The sequence below is a fragment of the Talpa occidentalis genome, unplaced genomic scaffold (genome assembly GCF_014898055.3).
Source record: "Talpa occidentalis isolate TD23 unplaced genomic scaffold, MPIMG_talOcc4v2.1 talOcc4.10, whole genome shotgun sequence".
Taxonomy (NCBI): Eukaryota; Metazoa; Chordata; class Mammalia; order Eulipotyphla; family Talpidae; genus Talpa; species Talpa occidentalis.
The window spans coordinates 31733725-31753319 of NW_023600993.1; the positions used below are offsets into that span (position 1 = coordinate 31733725).

The following is a 19595-nucleotide window of genomic DNA, read 5'->3' on the forward strand; positions in this document are numbered from 1 at the left end:
CTGTACGCAGTGTGTGCTCAAAAAGTTTGCCAAGAGAGATTCCAGAAGGGAATACTGATTGCACATTTGAAGTGGGTCCTGATATTTCCACTGATGAATTTTGGCAGCTGAAACTAAAAAAAAAAAATATCAGTGGCTGCAGTGATCTGTCTGAGTAACGTGAGGCCTGTTTATAGCAAAGTGTACACAGGGTGGGACTCCAAGGGAGGGAGGGGCTGACAGATTCATTTTCCTTAACAATGTGGTTACATTGAATTCCTCCTTTTCTTGAATTTGAGGCTTGAGATAATTTACAACGAGGTCAATAAATGATTAAGTCAAAAGAAGGGAGGGGCAAAGAAATGCTGATTATAAGTGTTGATACAATCTCTGTGACCCGAGAAGCACTTGTCCTTGAGTTTCCTGGCACTAGGGCAAGAAACAAACTATGTTTTACAGCCCAGACCTAAATTTTAAAGGGTACCCCACAGGACTCCTGAGGGAGTTCACAGGATGTGGAAAGGAAAAGGTGGTGAAATTGGGCGGGGGCGGGGTGTAGGCGGATGCCAAAGGAGATGCGTCCAGGTTGTCTCTGGGCCAGTGGCACCACTCTGGGCCTCAATTCTGGTGTTTCAGGAATGGAGATGGCTCCTTTGATGACATCCCACAACCTCAGAGCCGGCAGGGAGAGGCACCATGAGATCACACACCAGGCCAACCCACCAGCCAAGGGAGGCACTGCCTCAGTTCGCTCCCCTCTCTATGGGCCAATCTCTTTACTCCATATCTCAAAAGAGAGTTTTACTCTGGAGGGAGTGGCTGACACAATAGTGAGTCATTCCTCTGTCTTTTCTGCTCAAGCGCTAGGTGAACCCCATTCAAGACTGCATCGGAGTCAGCTCTGCTCAATGGTCCAGAGAGCTGGGGTGGAGGCACCTGTTCTGATGACACATTTGGAATAAGATTTCAAAGCTGGAAGTGGTACAGTAACTAGGGAAGACTGTAAGAGACTTTTTTTGGTTATATCCAAAAGGGCAGGTTTATAACCAAAAGAGGAAAGCAGAAGATGCACAGATACCAGCAGGCAGAAAGAACAGCATTTGAAAGGGATGGGTTTGTTAAAAGAGGCGCCTGCACTGATGTAGCCGTGCAGTTTTGGGCTCAAGGAGAGCTGCCTACAACAGACATTTTTCTACTAGAATACTAACAAACCCAAATGACCCACAATGCCTATATTATGTTATATATATATTGTTTATAACCATAGGATATAAGTTCTTCTGAAGAATTACAGGCAACATGAACTCCTGAGACACAAACCATAATCCTATTAAGGAACTCCTTAGAACCCTGCAACGATGCCTTTCTAAAAACAGACTGCCCCCTGGCAGTGTTAATAAGGAACCCCTAATTAATCTGCTTTCAGTGTGAGATCTGGACCCCCATTAATGCTCCCTGGAAACTCAAGGTGCCTCCAATGCTATAGGGACTCCATCCCTGTAGCTCCCCTCATTTGCTCTGCATACTGGGTTTTACATATGACCTCATGTACTGAGTAGCAAGGCAGGCGGCAGCATGAATGGTCTGAGAAGAGCACATCCATAGGACATGCTCTGAGTTGGCCCCTTACTAATGGTGAAAATTTGACAGATGCTTCGGGTTTTTTTGGCCCAGTTTTCTCTGGGTCCACCAATCACACACACACCTATGCAGAGCAGACAGGTGTTTGTGAGCGGGTCTATGGCTCTCACTCATTTGGTGTTAGAAGTCGAGCAACAGACCACAGTGAGAATTGCTCTCTCTGGCATCCAACCAACTGCAGGGGGTCAGTCTGGGGAGGTCCCTGGAGAGGTTGCCGCATCAATTGAGGGGTGAAAGAATGCAGCAGGAATGCCAGGGTGGAAGCCTCCTTTCTCCCTTTTCTTGCATTCTCATGCCTTCTAGAATCCAACCACTTCTATACTCCACTCTGATTCTAACAACGCTCCACTAGCTCCAGGCCTGGCTGTCGATGGTATGTACTATAGATACAGTGTGGCTAGCACAGAAGCCTTGATTTTTCCTCCAAAATTTGTTCTCCCCAGACTTTCCCATGCAATAAATTGCACCAGCAAGTCCCCCCAGATACTCAAGTAAAGACTCTGGAAGGGATACTTTCCTAACCCTCTCCATTCTGTTAGCTTTTCTGAAGTGGTTCTCAGACCTGGCTGAACAGAGGGACCCCTGGGAGCTCTGAAGCATCCCAATATCGAGGGCCTGTCCCAGACCAATTAAAAATAGAATTTCCGGAGTGGGGCTCAGACATCAGTACTTTTTAAAAGGTCCCCAAAGGATTCTAATGTGCAGCCAGCCTTAAGAATTAGTGACTGAAAATATACTCCCAAACTAGCAGCCTCTCTCCGGCTTCTGCGCTCCTCTTGGGTCTGCGCTCCCACGTCTGCTGTGGGAAGCGGCACTACCTCCCCTGCTGCGAGCTGTCCCACCCTCAAAGTTCCACCACGAGCACAAGGCATTGTCTGTAAAAATCAGGCTACATCCTGCTCTCTGATGGCTTCCTACTACATTTAGAATAAACACCAAAGTTCTCATGAGGCCTACATGGCCCTGCCCGATCTGGCTTCTGGTAGCCTCTCTGCCTTGTCTAGTCCCTTCTGCCTCCACCTACATGCCTCAGTCACCCTGTCTTAGTCCTACTTCTCAGACCTGCCAACAAGTGTCTGCCTCTGGGCCTCTGTACCTACTCTTTCCCCTGCCTGGATGGCTCTGCCATCAGATTTCCATTTGCCTGACTCATAGCTTCCTGTCGTCCAGGTCTCACTGAAAATGGCACTAGCTCAGAGAGGCTGCCTCAGATTCCCTTGATCTAAAGTAGTCCCTTTTACCCCAGAACAGTCATCACCATATCACCTTGATCACAGAGTTTTACCATCTTTAAAGTATGGATCACACCCTGAAATCACCTTGATCAAGCACATCTTTACTACCTGACCCCCCGGCTAGGATGTGAGCCAGGACTGTGGTCTGTCTTACTCAGAAAAGAAGTTCTGACATAGTATTCCATCTACCAGGGCTTCTGATCCCCAGAGATCCTTCTCATTGCTGCCAGAGCAATCCTTGTAAAATGACAATCTGAGCTCATCACTCTTTCATTTAAAATCCTGGGGGGGGGGGCTATCGACTGCCCTCATCATCCCAACCTTACTCCTTTGGTGCCCCCTATACACCACCAATCTAAACCCATTTCTAAGTTCCTACTGTTCCTAACAACCCCTGCATTCCTGTCTCTGCAGGCTGCTCATCTGCCTGGAGCACTGTCATTAGCTTCCTGCCCTGCCGCCCTCCACCTCCCTGCCAACAGCCACAGCTCTGAGAAGAACCGGCTGGGGCACCCCTCCTCTGAGCAGTCACTCCTGCCTCGGTAGGTTGATACCCCCTCCCTGTTCTCCCACAGCAATGGTGCTCCCCTTTGCCAGTGTGATGGCCTCCATCACATAGGACTAGTCTCACCTGCCTTCTCTAGATGCTGGGCACCTTGAGGGTGTGAACAGTGTCTGGGGGTGAGCAAAACAGTATCTTTTATTTCTATATTTCCAACAGCAAGGGCATCATAAAAATTTCTGAATAAACCTTTAACTTATTTTCAACATGATCAAAGTGTCACTGATGGAAAACTCTTTTATGCCCTTTTGTTTGGGTGCACATATGGCCATAGTCATGCACTTCATTTCCTGCATGCTACTCTGATCCCAGAGGTGGCACTAACACGAGGCCAAGAAGCCCTGCCTGCTGGTGTGTGTGATCTCCTGAGGCACGTGCATGAGGAGAGGCACTGTCTGGACAGGTTGCTGGCATGAAATTGAGCTGGGAAAGCGGCTTCCCTTTGGGACAGATTAACAATTCACCAGCTGAGCCAGCAGGAAATGGAGCCTTTGGAGAAGGAAACTAGTTCAGGACCCATCACTGTTACTGTGCTTTCCCTGGGGCTCACAGACATGAAATCTGTGTGGCCAGGGCCACACCATTAGCAGTACTCTCCCTCTCTTAATTTAAACACACTTGTCCAACACACTGAGATAATTAAGCCATCGGCGGTCTTTATCAAATAACGCACTCTCTTGCTTTTCCCATACGAGATAATGAACAGGAATGGAGGATTTAATACCAGGGTACACAACATTCAATAGCCACTTGCACAGCTTGGTGTATTTAGCTAAGTCATCGGGCAGAACACCACCGCTTTACCCACTGATATTCACCAAGAGGCACTTGCTGCGGCCTGAAACAGGCTTGTCCAGCTTTTCAGGAAAAGATGAGCCTCGCCCAAACAAAGTGAAGGCCATTTCCGTGCAGGTTCCTGGAATTGGATATGGCTTTAATTTCAAATCCACCTAGCTCCAGTCCTACCTCCACTGAGCAGCCCTGTCCTGACCCAACCCCCCAACATGCTTTCTGTTCTGATCATCTGGCTCCAGTCTCCACCGTTATCTGACTGTGCCTTTCTAACTAGAGGCTAGTTTCCCCTACAGCAAACCCCTCCCACAGAGCAGGCGCAATCAACAAATACCTCAGAGTACATCTGGTCTCATTCCACCAAGACAGATAGGCTGTGGTCCAGATGGTGTTCCCTCAGTAGGGCCTTAGTCCAGTTTCCCACCTTAACCCCAGCCCTCCAGTTCTCCACATTCCCAAGGTCAGGGGACTCATGCAGGCGGTGGCCATGCCAGGGCCAGAGGAGAGTGTGGGCTGGTCAAAACAAGCCCAGACATACTCACGGGGTCCGTCAGCATGGCCCGGCAGTGGGAGGCCAGAGCCAAGAAGGCCAGTAGGTTGAACACAATTCCATTGATGATGCTGTACACGTAGTCTCGGGATGGGATCAGCATGACAAAGAGGACCACAAACTCTGCATAGAGGACCAGAAACCAGGTGACGATGGCACAGGCGATGCCACAGCCGTCTCGGATAAACCACATGGTTCCCACAGGACTGGGATGGGGAGGTGGGACGCACTTCTCCGGCTGGAGGTATTCTGGTTTCCGCTCAATGTCTCGGAAGTGGTGGGTGGGGATAAGCATCATAAGCTATTCTGTCCATACTGGCATCTGGAAGAGAAAGAGGAAAGAACCCAGAAATTTGATGTTGTCTTGTCATCAAGAAGACATGAAAGAATTATCTTTCTAAAGGGAGCTATGAGTATTTATGTGGAAACCTTTTGTGGAAAGGTGCCTAAATTAACTCCCGAGGTAATTTAGCCCTTGTGAAATAGGGCCAAAGCCTTTACATTTTACATGGTGGCTAACAGAAGGGGGCTGTCTAGGGCAAATGCCAAGATCAGACTGGCAGCAACATACCAATTTAAGAGGCAGGACTGAAACCCAGGTCTTCTCATTCATTAAGGACCCACTGGCTAGGCAGTGTCTCCACAGATATGTTTACATGTTGGACAAAGGCACAGGTTTGGGAAGGGGTTGCTGAGCACCAAGTCTTCTGGTAAAACTCTCTTGACCCCATACGTTGAGGCTGTTTGGGGGTAACAGGAAAGTGGTGGTTACCTAGGATTGGCCTTAAACTGCAACCCTTAAGACATCCTACCTCACCGTACTGGATTAGCTAACGATAAAGGGAAAACAGTGACGAGGATGGGGGACATTCTTGAAACAAGCCAGGCTTTTTAGTTTTATGGACAAAATGGGTTATTTTCTCGGAATATGAGCATCTCTGAGGTCTGCTCCCCATGTGGGTGATGGGGCAAAGTAGGGACAATGAGCCCAAAGATACTTTCTCATGCCTGGCTGAGGGGCTCATCTATGAAAATGCCACATCCCACCCCCAGCCCCCTCTTCATGGGGCTGGTGGAGGGTCCAGGGCCTGGAGGTGCTTGCTGAATGCTACATGCTGGAACACCCGGTACGAGTCACAGATGGTGCTCCGGATTCTCTCTTGGAAAGACATTCATTCCTTCAGAAACAAGTGCTGAGCAACGTGCCTTTCTTCCTCACAGCTGCAGCAGGAGTCTCTGAGACAGCAACAGAGCGATGAAGAATCAAAAACTAAAGTCCGTCCACAGCACATGCTGCAGGACAGAGCAAGTACAAGATTTCCTTCCTTCAATTCTTTATCTTAAACTCAGTGGCCGGGCATCACAAATTAGATTTCTCACCAGATACAGGTGCCATGGAAAAGCTATTTGTAGCATAGTTAAGTGACATCTGTCTTTTGAGAACTCAAGTAACTTCCCAGCAGTGGGAATCATTCAAGAGCAGCACTGGCTAAATGTGTTTTTTCAAAAGATGGTGGCTCTGAAGGACAAGTGCAAGCTTGTGGTTGTGAAGTGGTTGTGCCGGGTTCTTTATACCCTTTTTACCCATTTTCCTTTTTCCTCCACTGTCCTCACACCCCCCTGACCTATTAAAAAAAGGGCACCTGGGTTGAAAACGGCACCAACATGGAAAATAAAGAGGCGTCTGGAAAGCTGAGGGCAGAACAGTAACTACCACTCAAAATGACACACTAGACTCAAAGTTGCACGGACCAATAAGGCAAGAATAAGGCCAGGGTTGCCTGCCCCTGGGATGGCTGAGAATTAAGGGCCAAGAGGCAGTTAAATGTATACTGTGTAACTGTGCAAAGGAACACTGACCAAACACTCCGAGTGACTATCACATTCCGGGCACACTGTAGTGGGAGCGAGGGAACAAGAAATCACAAGGAACAAAAAATCATAACACATACAGAACAGCCATGGTCCATCAACTAGAAAATTTTCTAATAACCTCAAGCATGTTTTAATAAAGCAACCTTGTGCTCTCCAGAAGACAGTGGCGATTAGTGCTGCTGGTGACACCTGATGCAGGGGAGGCCTTCTCAGCTGCCAAACGAAGGACAGCAGCAGATCACAGACCAGGGAAATCTGGGACTTGACCTATGGTCAGCAAATTCTAAAATTCTAAACTATTCAACCCAAACCAAACCAGTCAAAAGCTAAAATCCCACAAAGATTCATAACCTGATTAAAGCTCAACATTTTGATAAACTTCAGATCATTCTCTTGAATTTCCCACTGCTGCAGAGATTTGTATGTATATGACTGATGTCCCCACAATTACTATATAAACGCTAAGCCAATTTATTGGCCCAGAGCCAGAGCATTTGATCAGGTACTGCCAACATCTGTTTTTACAATATAATGGCAGAATGGGGAGTTGTGACAGACGGTGACTCTCAAGCCTGAAGTATTTACTCTCGGATTCTTTACAGAGTTGCTGACCACTGGTTCTAGGTAGTTGAACTGATAAGTAACTGAGATCCATCCCAACGCCGGCTTTCCCTTCAGGACACTGGGGGTGACAGAGATGGTTAAGGTTACAACTCACCCACACCCATGTCTGTGGCAGCATAACCTCCTGTCCTCTACAGCCTCAGAGGCCTCTCACCATAACCTGTGCACTTCATCAAACTGTTCTTCAATTGTCAGAAGTGAAATGGTGCAGTTTTTGGAAATGCACGATCACTGGAAATACATTTTAGAGCAGTGCTCCTGTTTAGATATGCCCAGAGATTAAGCTGATGGTATAGTCAGAGTAGTTGACTGTATTCTGTCCTCTGACAATCATTCATTTTTGATGGCACATAAGGCAATGACTCAATTGGAGTTATGTTTCATATGCGTGGTTCTGCTGAGGAATAGGTCCTTCTACAAAAGTTAAGTTTCCCAGGTAACTGCAGCTTGTTCATAGCAGTAACATCTGAGCCATTTAGCCATTTGGATAGTTAAGATGGAAGTCTTTTTTTTTTTTTTTTTTTATCTATCTATCTATCTATCTATCTATCTATCTATCTATCTATCTATCTATCTATCTATCTATCTATCTATCTATCTATACAAGCACTGGGTACAGTCAGAAGCACGGGAGGGTGAGAGAATTCACCAGAGCCAGAGTGGGGAGCAGAACAGGCAGAGGGACCGAAGTATACTGCTGGGGGCGGGGGGGGGGGGGGCGGCGGGCGGCAGGAGAGGTCTGCGCGCCATGTGGGACCCTCCTCCTGTGGCCGGGGAGCAGCCGGGGATCGAACCGGCGCTGCAGAGGCCGCGGGCAGCCCCGCAACCCAGTGCTCAACCGCTGCGCCACTGGGGAGGCCCTAAGATGGAAGTCTTAAAAGCAAAATCATAGACAACCAAAAAAGACATTATAACTGTTCCTGTCTCAAGTACATGAACCATCCATTTCTTTGGAATGATCTAGTCACTGCTGGGAACATCAATTACTGTGTGTGTTAGATAATGATGTCCTCAGGGTGCACAAAAATACACACTGGGCTCTCCGCCTCATACGAAAACCCTATTTGGACAATAATATTGCAAATCTGTGTCCTCTTTGTCTTCCTTCTCCATTCTGTCTGCAGTTAGCAATCCCCCATATATATAACCTGTTTGGTGGAATTGAATTTCTGTTTCTCTAAGTGATAGTTTTCCAAGAAAGGGAACAAAGATCACATTGTGTTTTAATTAATTAAAATAATTCATACTTTATTTGGGGGGGTGCAAGGTTTTATAAGAAGGTTTTGCCATGTTAATAATTCATGTCCGGATAGAGGTATACACTGAGACCCAGAGAAGGGAAGGGACTAAGCCCTGGAGCCAAGAAAGTCTTAAGTGAAAAGACTCATAGCCTTAGGGGGAAAGGATGTCCTAAACAAGCTCCATACAGGTTTTGTGGACTCCACCCCCACCTCGCATGAGCAGTGCCTTCAGCAGCAACAGTGGTTGATCATCTGCTGGTGCCAATACTCTTGTCTTTTGCCACTAGGTTGGTGCCCTGCCTGGACTTATTTGTGTTCTGTTATATTGTTTCATTGTTATGTATTCAGTTATATTCTATTTTCTTTTGTGGGCCATGGCTACAGTGTTTGCTAAAAAAATGTATATAACTTATATGTAGACTGTATAACAAAAAACCCTGAGGGGTGGATTGTAGGGTAAATAATTTTCAGGCTTTTCTGCCCTCCTGCCATTAGGATTACATGCCTGATGGCAGGTACCTACATTTTGTTACATTGTCATTTTCAATTCTGTTGTTCATTCTTTTATATTTTTTAAAGTTTTTAAAACCACTGTTTGGCAGTACTTTTTTTTTTCCCCCAAGATTTATTTTTTATTTATACAATAGCTGGGGTACAGGCCAGAGAAGCGGGAGGGTAAGAGGATTCACCAGAGACAGAGCGGGGAACAGAACAGGCAGACTGATGAAATACACTGCTGGGGCGAGCAGCGGGCAAGACAGGAGAGGTCTGCCTCGCCATGTGGGAATCTCCCTGGCCGGCCGGGAATCGAACCCACACTGCAGGGGCTGCGGACAGTGTCACAGCACTGTGTTCAACCCACTGCACCACCGGGGAGGCCCTGTTGTTTACTCTTGTGGGCCATGGCTACAGTATTTATATTAGCCAAGAGAAGCGGAGGGAGAGCCAGAGAGCCAGAGAGCCCAGAAAGAAAAAGTGCAGCCTATCCATGGCTAGGTAGCTCCAAGGATTCAAAAAGGGTGATGCTAACTAAGGTCAAACTCACAGGCCCCATCCCACTGTGACCCATTGGTGGGTTGGCTAGGCTGGACTCCTGGACGGGCAAGTGTTGACCATTAGTGATGGACAGAATCCAGCAACCAGGCATTAGTTAATCATCTTTTGTTGAATGAGGGGCGAATCCTTATAAATCCATCACATGCCCTAAAAAACTGCCCCAAAGTTCCTGCTTTATGAACAGGGGTCAAAACATGACTGTCACATAATACTTAAAGTTCTGTATTAGATGTAGGAAAGCCCCAAATTCCACTATTCTCAATCCAGACAGTGTCCCAAGAACCCCAGCACCTCTTAGATTGTTAACAGGTCCTACTTCACCTGCTTTCCTGAGGACAAGATCCTATAGTGAAGTCATGGACTAGTTCAGCTAGATCAAAAATCAAATCCTTGAAGTATCTCAAAGTACAGTAAAGATTACTTTCCTAAAAGACCACACCCATCCACACAGGGATTCATAGATTAAAGTAACAAAGGGCAATGATTCTAACCAGTAAGGGCTACGTGAAGTATCTGCAGGTACAAGTTTGACAAACTCAAAATCAGGTGTAATTATTTTTCCCTTAGAGATAAAGATCATTTTAATAAATAAACAACAACAAAAACCTTTGGGATTACACTTCCTGGGTTCTTACTGGTAGGAATTATATAGTAGAAACTCAGTTTCATCAGCTCCTTAGCAGATGTCATGAACATCAGCAAGGCAGTAGAAACCCTTAAACTTTTAAATTAGGTCAAAATTCATTTCAGGTCAACATTTTAAATTTTAATACATTTAGTATCATTGTGGACTGCTATTGGGGGGCTGGCCCGGAATTCTCTTAAACTTGCCCTAAACATTGAATTCTCACCTAAACTAATTTTTTAATTAGATAGTTAAATAACTCAGTTTGCCTTTAAATAGTTATTTGAAAAATACATGGAAAGAAGGTAGCATGTTTTCTGATATTTCTGTCATAATTCTCAGTTGAAATTCATCCTAATGAGCATTGCAATAACCTATGGTTTAAGTCATACTGTCATAAGAATATAGTGTTTGCCTCTTTTCGAACTCACATTTTAGAGTGATAGACTAAAAGCACAAAAGTATTCACAAACCAGTCTGACAACTTCAAAGATTAATAAATGGTCCATGCCTGGAAACTTTAGAAATGAATCTGATCAAGCAGAAAATTAACTTATCTGAGCCATAATTCTCTTAATTTGTGTAAGGATCCAAAAGCATTATAAATTTTACACTCATTTTTTAGATGATTCTCAGAAAAACAAAGAATGAACCATGAATCATTTTAGAAATCATTGTTTCAGAAAAAAACAGAATGAGTCACTATTCTATAAAGTAAGGGTGTGCTCTAGAGGAAAGGTACCTTATCTTCCATGTCACACCCTGTCAGTCAAAGGAAGGTGTTCAGACAGGCAGAGAGCTCCCTGGCCTAGTCTGTAAGATCTTTACCAACAAGCATACATTGTTTTTCCTTCAAAAGGAGAGTCTGCCTCTCTCTACCTGCCTCTTGTCACTGCCATATTCAACCTTCAGCAAAAACTAAATAAATAGTATCAAAGAGAGGGAAATATCACACCCCAAACCAAACCTTATATACATTAAAATTCACTGAGGAAATCAGGACATGATCAGGAAACCAAATTTGCTTCTGCCTCATAACCAGTCACATTCTTATAAAATCCACTCCTGCACACAAATACAGATTCCTAACAATGGCTCTTTATTTCAGAAGTTAGGGATTTGGACAGCTCATGGAGGCTAAGTTCTTCTCCTTACTACAATGACCACTGTACTTATAACTACCTAGTTTACCACTTCCTGGCTTTCTAGATTTATTAAAAAATCTCTCCCTATATGTAGGAAGATATATGTCACAGATGTTGGGGATCAGCTGAAACTGTCTACTGCTATTTGGGAAATATACTCTTTTTCTGGGTGTGATTTATTATACACTTCAACAATGAGAAAAATTAATGAGACAAGTCTAAAACAGACCATGCATAAGCTTGACTAGAAAAACAAAACACACTATCTGAGTCAGAATTTTCAAGTTGGAAGGAACCTTAAGACCATCTAATAAATTTTATTTTATTATTTTTTAAAAAGATTTATTTATTTATACAAGCATTGGGTATAGTCAGAAGTGCAGGGGGGTGAGAGAATTCACCAGAGCCAGAGTGGGGAGCAGAACAGACAGAAGGACCGAAGTACACTGCTGAGGGGAGCAGCGGGCACGGCAGGAGAGGTCTGTGCGCCATTAATAAATTTTAGTCAAACTCCTCTGCTTTATAGTTAAGGAGACTGAGATCCATTTGAGATTTTGTCAAAAACATACATTTTAGACAAAATACGTAATGTTTTGTGTGTCTACAGGAATGGGGATGGATGGGTACCAACATTAACTGAAAGCATGTTATGATGGATTTACATAAAGCAGCATCTTTTAATTCTTACAAATACCCAGCATAGTAGCTTTTATTATCCATGTGAAGAGAAGAATGAAGGGCAGAAGTCTGGGGAATACGCTTCAGGTCATATGAAGTAAGGGGTGAAGCCAGGATTCAAAACCAGCCCTGCTTGCCACCACAGACCACACTTTGAGTTCAGCACATGGACTCCTTTGCCAGAGGGGGAAGGGAGGAATGACCAAGCAGGAATAGGAGTTCTGCTGCCTACTCGCTCACACACAGTTGGACTGTCTCCCTCTCTAAAGTGCGAGTATAGGATAGATCTCTAAGCGCTGTGACTCTTTTTTGAAAAACCAAGAAATGGACTCTACGTAGACTTTCCTTCCACTAGCTCCTCGGAGCCTATCATACCCATTCTTAAGGGAAAAGAACATTCTTTATTTCACTTTTGGCATTCTTTCTTCTACTTCTGGCAGTTACCTGTTTAATGGAGCATGATGCTGACTAGGCTACCCCATACGCTTTGGCCCTCAAAAACACAGTCTTTGGAAAGAGACTGCAGGGACTAGATGGCCTCTTCCAAAGTCTGTTCCAGCCTATTCTACAGATGGTAAGGGAGAAGAGATTAAGCTTAAGGAGTCAGTTGATCTTCCATGAGATGTTGAAAGCAGTGGCAGTGCGCCTCCCCTGGTGGCGCAGTGGTTGAGCACTGGGTTGCGAAGATGCCCGCAGCCTTTGCAGCAACGGTTCGATCCCCGGCTGCAGGCGAGGGTCCCACATGGCGCGCAGACCTCTCCTGCCCTGCCTGCTGCTCCCCTTAGCAGTGTATTTCGTCAGTCTGCCTGTTCTGTTCCTCACTCTGGCTCTGGTGAATTCTCTCACCCTCCTGCGCTTCTGACTGTACACAGTGCTTGTATAAATAAATCTTAAAATGAACGTGGTGGCCGCTTCCTTTACTTGGCCCGTCAGTTAGGCTCTACCACTTGTTTAAGCTGCCTCTCCCTGCATTAATTCAGGAAGTCTGCAATCCAGCAGGAAAATCTTTAAAGAGGGAACAATATTTTACTGATATAGCTACTCAGTATTTGTCAAGGAATGTGATAGTCCAAGGTATGTGGAAGCTTTTATCATGTACATGATCTCATTTGACATTAAGCTGCCTTCTGGTCTCTGTCAGGGTAGGTTCTAAGATGGGCATTTTGCAATGGGGCAGTGAATGGAGAGTGGAGCATTGACTTTCCAGAAATCTACTACCGGCTGGGCACATCTCACCCTGGTTGATCTGCACACCTACTCTCTCTTGTGGGTACATGCGCTGACTTTCCCAAACTCCCTTTAGAGATAGGAAGACTGAGGCATGATGAGACTTGCCTAAATTCATACTTCGAGGAAGCAGGGGAGCATGGATACACTTCCACACCTGCTCTCATCCTAGAATCTACTTATAACAACTCACTACAACCATTCATTCTGCTCAGTAACTAGAAAAAAGGGAGAAGGAAGGTACCACCAATGACCTGGGTTACTTACAGCTGTCTCTCTTGCCCATACATGGTTATACAGAGATGGTGCTATGGTGGGCCACATGCAGCGGTATTCACGGGCCTGAAGTTAAGCATTTGTACTTGAAGGCATTGCCCCAGCTGAATGTCAGCCAACATTTAGAAGACTGGTCCTGCCTTAATCTAGGAAAGCAGGAGGGCTGTGAAGCTTTAGCCAGGAGAATCACCCTAAGATCGAATCCTTATAATTTGCTTCTGCTGGGGAATACTTCCTGTGGGGCCAAATTCCAGCACACTGCTTGTTCTGCAAGTACTACCCATGCTAGGTAGAGACCAACCCACAAAGGTTCCCACCTGAGGGTGTTGAAAATTGCACCTGACCCCACATTGTGCCATGCGCAGGTATGCAGCCACTGTGACATCACCCAGGCAAGACTTTGGCTATTTTAGGGACTAAAACCAAAAATGTTTGGAGAGATTTGAAAGAGCTAGGGAAGAGAAGAGTGAAGCAGTTATTGCAAATGTACCAGATTTGAAGAAGGGGAGACACTTAGCTTTTAGGTCTCTGCTGACCCTATTTGTCCAAGGCACTCATGTAGCAATGCAAGAGTAGGGCCTTGGGAGAAGCCTGGGACTGAGGCAATGAAGCTGGTGTGCTTTTGTCAGTTCAAGTTCAAGTTCCTGCCTGCCAGCAAGGGACTCTCTGGCATTTGTTAAAGAACTTTGGAGATAGGCAGGAGGCCAGTGTGAATTAGAATGAAGATGGGCTTAGAGTCAAGAGATCAGAATTCTACTTGCAGCTAACCTTGTGATTTGGGACAAGATAGTTATTCTCCCTGGACCTCAGTTTCCTCATATATACACTTCATCTTAGCCAAAAGGCCGAGAAGCGATAGTTTCCTCATCTATAAAACAAGAGGGAAGGCTGAGATGATTACTAAGGTCTCGTGCAGGGCTATTATGGTTCCTTTGTTCTTAGGAACAAATTCAACATTTTCTTTGTTAATTTCCTGGATTCTATATTTTTACCAAAACTTTACCCTTAACTTTGTTAACATTCAAAAAGACATTCCCATCAATGCCTGTCTATTGGCAATTTTCCAGAGCATGTTCAGTTTTTTCGCTCTAATATGGCATGTTATTACCATTTCCTTTTATTCATGCATTTAATTTTTTGGGGGGGTGATGGTGGAAAAAGCACTATCAAAATACATCAAATATTACAAAAGAGAAAATCTGAAAATCCAAAATTAAATATGACCATTTTTCAGTGTTCAAATATTTGTATACCCAGAATCTACTCGGAATTTTACAACTTGGTAATAGAAGCATGTTAGGGTAAAATGAGGCATAGAGAGGTTAACTCTCAGGGGCCAACTCCAATTCTCTGGAATAAACACCCAAGAATCTTTCCATCATAGATGGTAATCTTCCAAACCAACCTGCCTTTCCGGATTCTCTGCTACTATTTTTTGGTTTAGAAAGACACTTTGTACATAGCAAAGTCAAAACTTTTTGCAACAGAACTGTGGCCAGAACTGTACTTATTCCACTAGGCTTATTTTCCTCAGGTGGGAAGTGGATCCCACCCAAAGAGATTCCATCTCTGCTGATGCACAAGAAGAAATATTCTAGTCCAGGTGGCCCAGAAAATTCAGAGTCCAGTTGCAAATATCTCCATACCAGGAAGGTTAGAGTTTAGAAGAGACTATCAAAAGATGGTGTTTTTCTGATATTTCTGGATCAGTGAGGTGAAAAATTCTACTGTAACCTTCTCACTTTCATAGTTGAGAACCTGGAATGACCATGTTTCTCTGGGAATATGTTTCTAAAGAGGAAAACAAGTCATTAAAAAAAAATGCAAAAAACAGGAAGAAACTAGAGGCTGAAACGCCTCCTTTTTTCCCCTCAAGAAGTTAGTATTCAGATATTACTCTTCCATTTCTACTTTGGATTCTGTTACTTTCTAAGGCCAGCAGAGTACATATATGTGTTTAAATATTTACAGATTTGCCAATCAGGATATATGACCCCATTTAGTCACATATGCCCTAAAGAGAGACATAGGAAGTCTCCTGTCACTCTCTCAAAAGGAAATACATGGGAAGACTTTTTCTCTGAGAGAGAATAAGCTTTACCCATGCATTCCTATGAACTTTTCTATCACTGTAATCCCAAGATAGAATTTCTAGAGTCACAAGACAAAAGCAGCTCTGCTGGCCAGATGATGGCAGCTTGTTTGCATAGGTTATTTTTTTTCTTTAAAGATTTATTTATACATACAAGAACTGGGGTACAGGCCAGAGGTGTGGGGGGTGAGAGGATTCACCAGAGACAGAGTGGGGAACAGAACAGGCAGACTGACTGAAATACACTGCTGAGGGGAGCAGTGGGCGAGTCAGGAGAGGTCTGCTGCACCATGTGGGCAGCTCCCTGCCCAGGGATCGAACCCGTGCTTCAGTGGCTGTGGATAGCCTCATAGGTTGCATCTCAACCCCTTGCACCACCAGGGAGGCCCTGCATAGATTATTTAAGACAAGGTACAGGTAGGACAGATAGAGTGTTTAAAGGAAATAAATCTATCAAGAAAATAGCACAACTTGTGCTATTCTGGGGGTGCTAGACTAATTGTGAATGCAGAGAAAAAGGCTTACAACTTGTCTACCTCTGTTTAAGACCTGGGGTAAGATGTCCCTTGCTGGGCTTTTACGAGCTCTCTGCAACTTCAGCACCAAGAATCAACACTGCCCTGCAGCTCTTCTGTAACCACCTTTTATTGCTTTAATTAACCAAGGTTAGGTGGGACATTTTCTGCTCTACACTGTTATTGTTGCCCGCTAGTGGCTAGCAGCGGCTCTTTACCTCTTGCCCTGGATACCTGGCATACACAATTAGCACCTTATTATAGGTTGGCCTCTCCTCTAATTACCACAGGTCTCAATTCACCGTTTTATTTTATTGTCTTCTGCATGTACTAGTTCAAGTGCTTAGGTGCTCTATCTATAATAAATCCTAAACTGCTTTTAGCCAGGCATGTGTTTTCAGCTTCTCGCCTCTTCCGATCCAGGAGAACACTAGGGACTCACAGCAAATGTTTCTAATTGTTTGAAAAGCTTCTAGATGCTTACCCTGGGAGTAAGGCATAAGGTTGAAATCTGGGTCTCCATGCTTAACTCAACTTTCTATAGAGATCCATTGGCCTTCTTTGCTGTTGAGGGCTTTCCCTCAGCTACTCTGAGTTAAGTTCTACTTGACTTGTATGTAACATTTTCCCTTATCTAAAAGGATGGGGTAAAATAAATATGGGACTTCCCATCAGCAGGCGGTTCCATGTTCGTCTAGAAAAAGGATTAGAGGGATGTAAGTTTATGCTTGAACAGACTCCTTGCTTTTGGAATTAAAACTAACAATAGCTTATAGAGCAGTCATCGACTCCATAACAAAGATAGATAGGCCTCCTTCACCAAATACTCTGATGAATGAAATGGAACCTGAGGAGGGACAGCATGAGGTGATGGTAATGAATTAGACAGCTCTCAAATCCTGACTCTGCCACTTACACTTTTTGAATTGCTCCAATAGACCAAAATAGAACTCTGAACTCGGGGATTTTAACAATGTCTAATGCATCTTAACAACCAACATGACAAAAATGTTCTGGCTACATTGAAGTAGAAAATTAATAAAGCTGTCATTGTTTTAGCAGAGAATTTAACATGAAGATTTTGTCTACAATTCTCACTTTTTTTTTTAGAAAAGATTTATTTATTTACACATACAAGAACTGGGGTACAGGCCAGAGGTGTGGGGGGTGAGAGGATTCACCAGAGACAGAGTGGGGAACAGAACAGGCAGATTGACTGAAATACACTGCTGAGGGGAGTAGTGGGCAAGTCAGGAGAGGTCTGCTGCGCCATGTGGGTAGCTCCCTGACTGGGGATCGAACTCATGTTGCAGTGGCTGCGGATAGCTTCATAAGTTGCGTCTTAACCCCTTGCACAACCAGGGAGGCCCTAAAATTCTCACTTTTAATTGGCCTAACATGTCAGACATTGTTCACAATACTATTTAGCAAATACTGCCAACTCTCCTCTAGCAAGAAATCTTTAGTCAACTGTCAGGGGAACAGTTCAAATATATGTTCTATAGTTTAACAGACATAAAATGATTTTCATATAAAGATGATTCCATGGAATACAAACTTTCCTTTGTGTGTCTTTTCTGATCTGTCCATTTGATGTTGCTTTTTAAATCCTCAATCCCCTTAGATATTCTAGCTGCTAGAATTCCACATCCAGGGTTTCTCCTTTTTTGAGCAATCTGTAGAACAAAGCACCATTTTTAAAACCGGCAGCCCCATGTTATCGCAACACACAAAATTCCTCACATAGAATCCAGGGATCCAGCCACACATAAAGGCATCTATACTCCACAATAGGTGGGGAGAAAATCCTGCCAGCTTCAACTCTTCCAGTTTTCCTGGAGGGCAAAGTCCATCCCTACAAGACCTTTTCCCTACAGCTGTATAGAACTATGTAGGGACATAAGAAACAACGAATGTCCAGTTTCCTAAGAAGTGATTTGGGGGCTCAGCGGTTTAGTGCTTAACAATGTAGGCAGGTGCCCTTCTTTGACTCATCTTCCATCCACTGTGCCCATCCGTGCCAACATCATGGCTCTTTTTTTTATTTTTTAAATTTATTTTATTTTTTTAAAGATTTATTTATTTATTTATTTGTACATACATACATACATACATACAAGCACTGGGTACAGTCAGAAGCGCGGGAGGGTGAGAGAATTCACCAGAGTCAGAGCGTGGAACAGAACAGGCAGACTGACGAAATACACTGCTGAGGGGAGCAGCGGGTGAGACAGGGGAGGTCTGTCGCACCATGTGGGACCCTCGCTGGTGGCCGGGAATCGAACCGTCGCTGCAGAGGCTGTGGGCAGCTTCGCAGCTTCACAGCCCAGCGCTCAACCGCTGTGCCACCAGGGGAGGCCCACCATCATAGCTCTTAACCACCATGTATTTTGGTTATGTTGGCCTTGGAGCCTTCCCCACTGCCAAGAAGTTATGTTTTTCTTATCTTAGTGTTCCAAAGTTAGCCTTCCTATCCAAGGAAGGCTCCCAATAATTACCTGTGAAAGTATACTGAAGTCACTATCTGAGAAAGGCTGGTTCATTCCTTGATCAAGCTGTTAACGGTTACTTTCACTTTCAAAAACAGAGAGGTTTATCAAAAATGGGACTTTGGAAAAGCCCTCTGATCTCCTTGGTAAATTACTTTGGGTTAACTTTTCCCCATTTGTCCACATGACCCCTTTAAAATCTCTACCATACTCTGTGAGCACCGCCTTAATGGGCTCCTTCAGTGACCCCATATTCACCTTGCAGGTATCCTCTTGGGATATCCAAGGCCCGTACTCCTACTCAGCGACGGCAGGGGCTGGCTCCCCGCCCCGCAGCTGTCCACAGATCCCAGAGATAAAACCGGGGCTTCCAGTCGCCACTGGAAGCACGGGGGATACCTGGACACCGCGCCCCTCGCCAGCACGAGCCACCGACTCTCCCCACTCTCTTTGGGACAATGTTCCACAGACCAGCCGGATCCGTACCACCGAGAAGAACCTAAAGAGTGCTTCACTGCCTCTTCTCTTAAATCATCTTGGAAACTGGGCAAATGGAGTGGGGATGGTGGAGAGGGGAGACAGCTACCCCCGCCTCCCCAACGAGAATCACGATATCCGCTTCCCTTTGCTCAGAGTCCGTCTCAGTCTCTGTCTCTCTCTCGATCACAACCACGACCTGCTACTTCAACTCCAGCTGAGCAATCTGCGCCGCGCGCCTCTCCCACGGTGAGTCCTCCGGCCCGACTCTGGCCGGCGCCTCTCACCTCAGCCCAGCATTTCCACCCAACCCTAGTTTCCTCTCCCAACTGACCGTGAAGCCGGAGGCAGTTTCCCAGTCCCAGGCCTCCGGTGGGGCTCCCGCCGCCGCCGCCGTGGCCTCCCCTGCAGCCCCCGACCTGGGACCCGGCCTCGGGCTGCAGCGATGGCTCCCCAGCACGCGACGCCGCGGCTCCCTGGGCTCGGCCAGACACGCGGCGGCGCGCAGAAGAAGCC

The 19595-nt window shown here is 45.2% G+C and overlaps 1 protein-coding gene across 6 annotated transcripts in view; it reads right to left on the reverse strand.

The window, feature by feature from the left end:
• The window catches only part of ZDHHC3 (zinc finger DHHC-type palmitoyltransferase 3), a 48900-nt gene extending 29310 nt beyond the window's left edge, over window positions 1-19590 (reverse strand). The window contains exons 1-2 of one of the 6 annotated variants that reach the window (XM_037527541.2): window positions 19414-19514; window positions 4752-5081 (exon numbers count right to left, since the gene is read on the reverse strand). In XM_037527541.2, coding sequence (XP_037383438.1) covers window positions 4752-5057 — 306 coding nt within the window. In that variant the 5' untranslated portion in view covers window positions 5058-5081; window positions 19414-19514. Of the gene's footprint in view, window positions 1-4235; window positions 4334-4751; window positions 5082-5330; window positions 5463-13497; window positions 13842-19413 lie in introns of those variants that run through there. The other 5 variants (XM_037527546.2, XM_037527556.2, XM_037527573.2 and 2 more) reach the window with 5 other exon arrangements.
• Window positions 19591-19595: the final 5 nt, after the last annotated feature.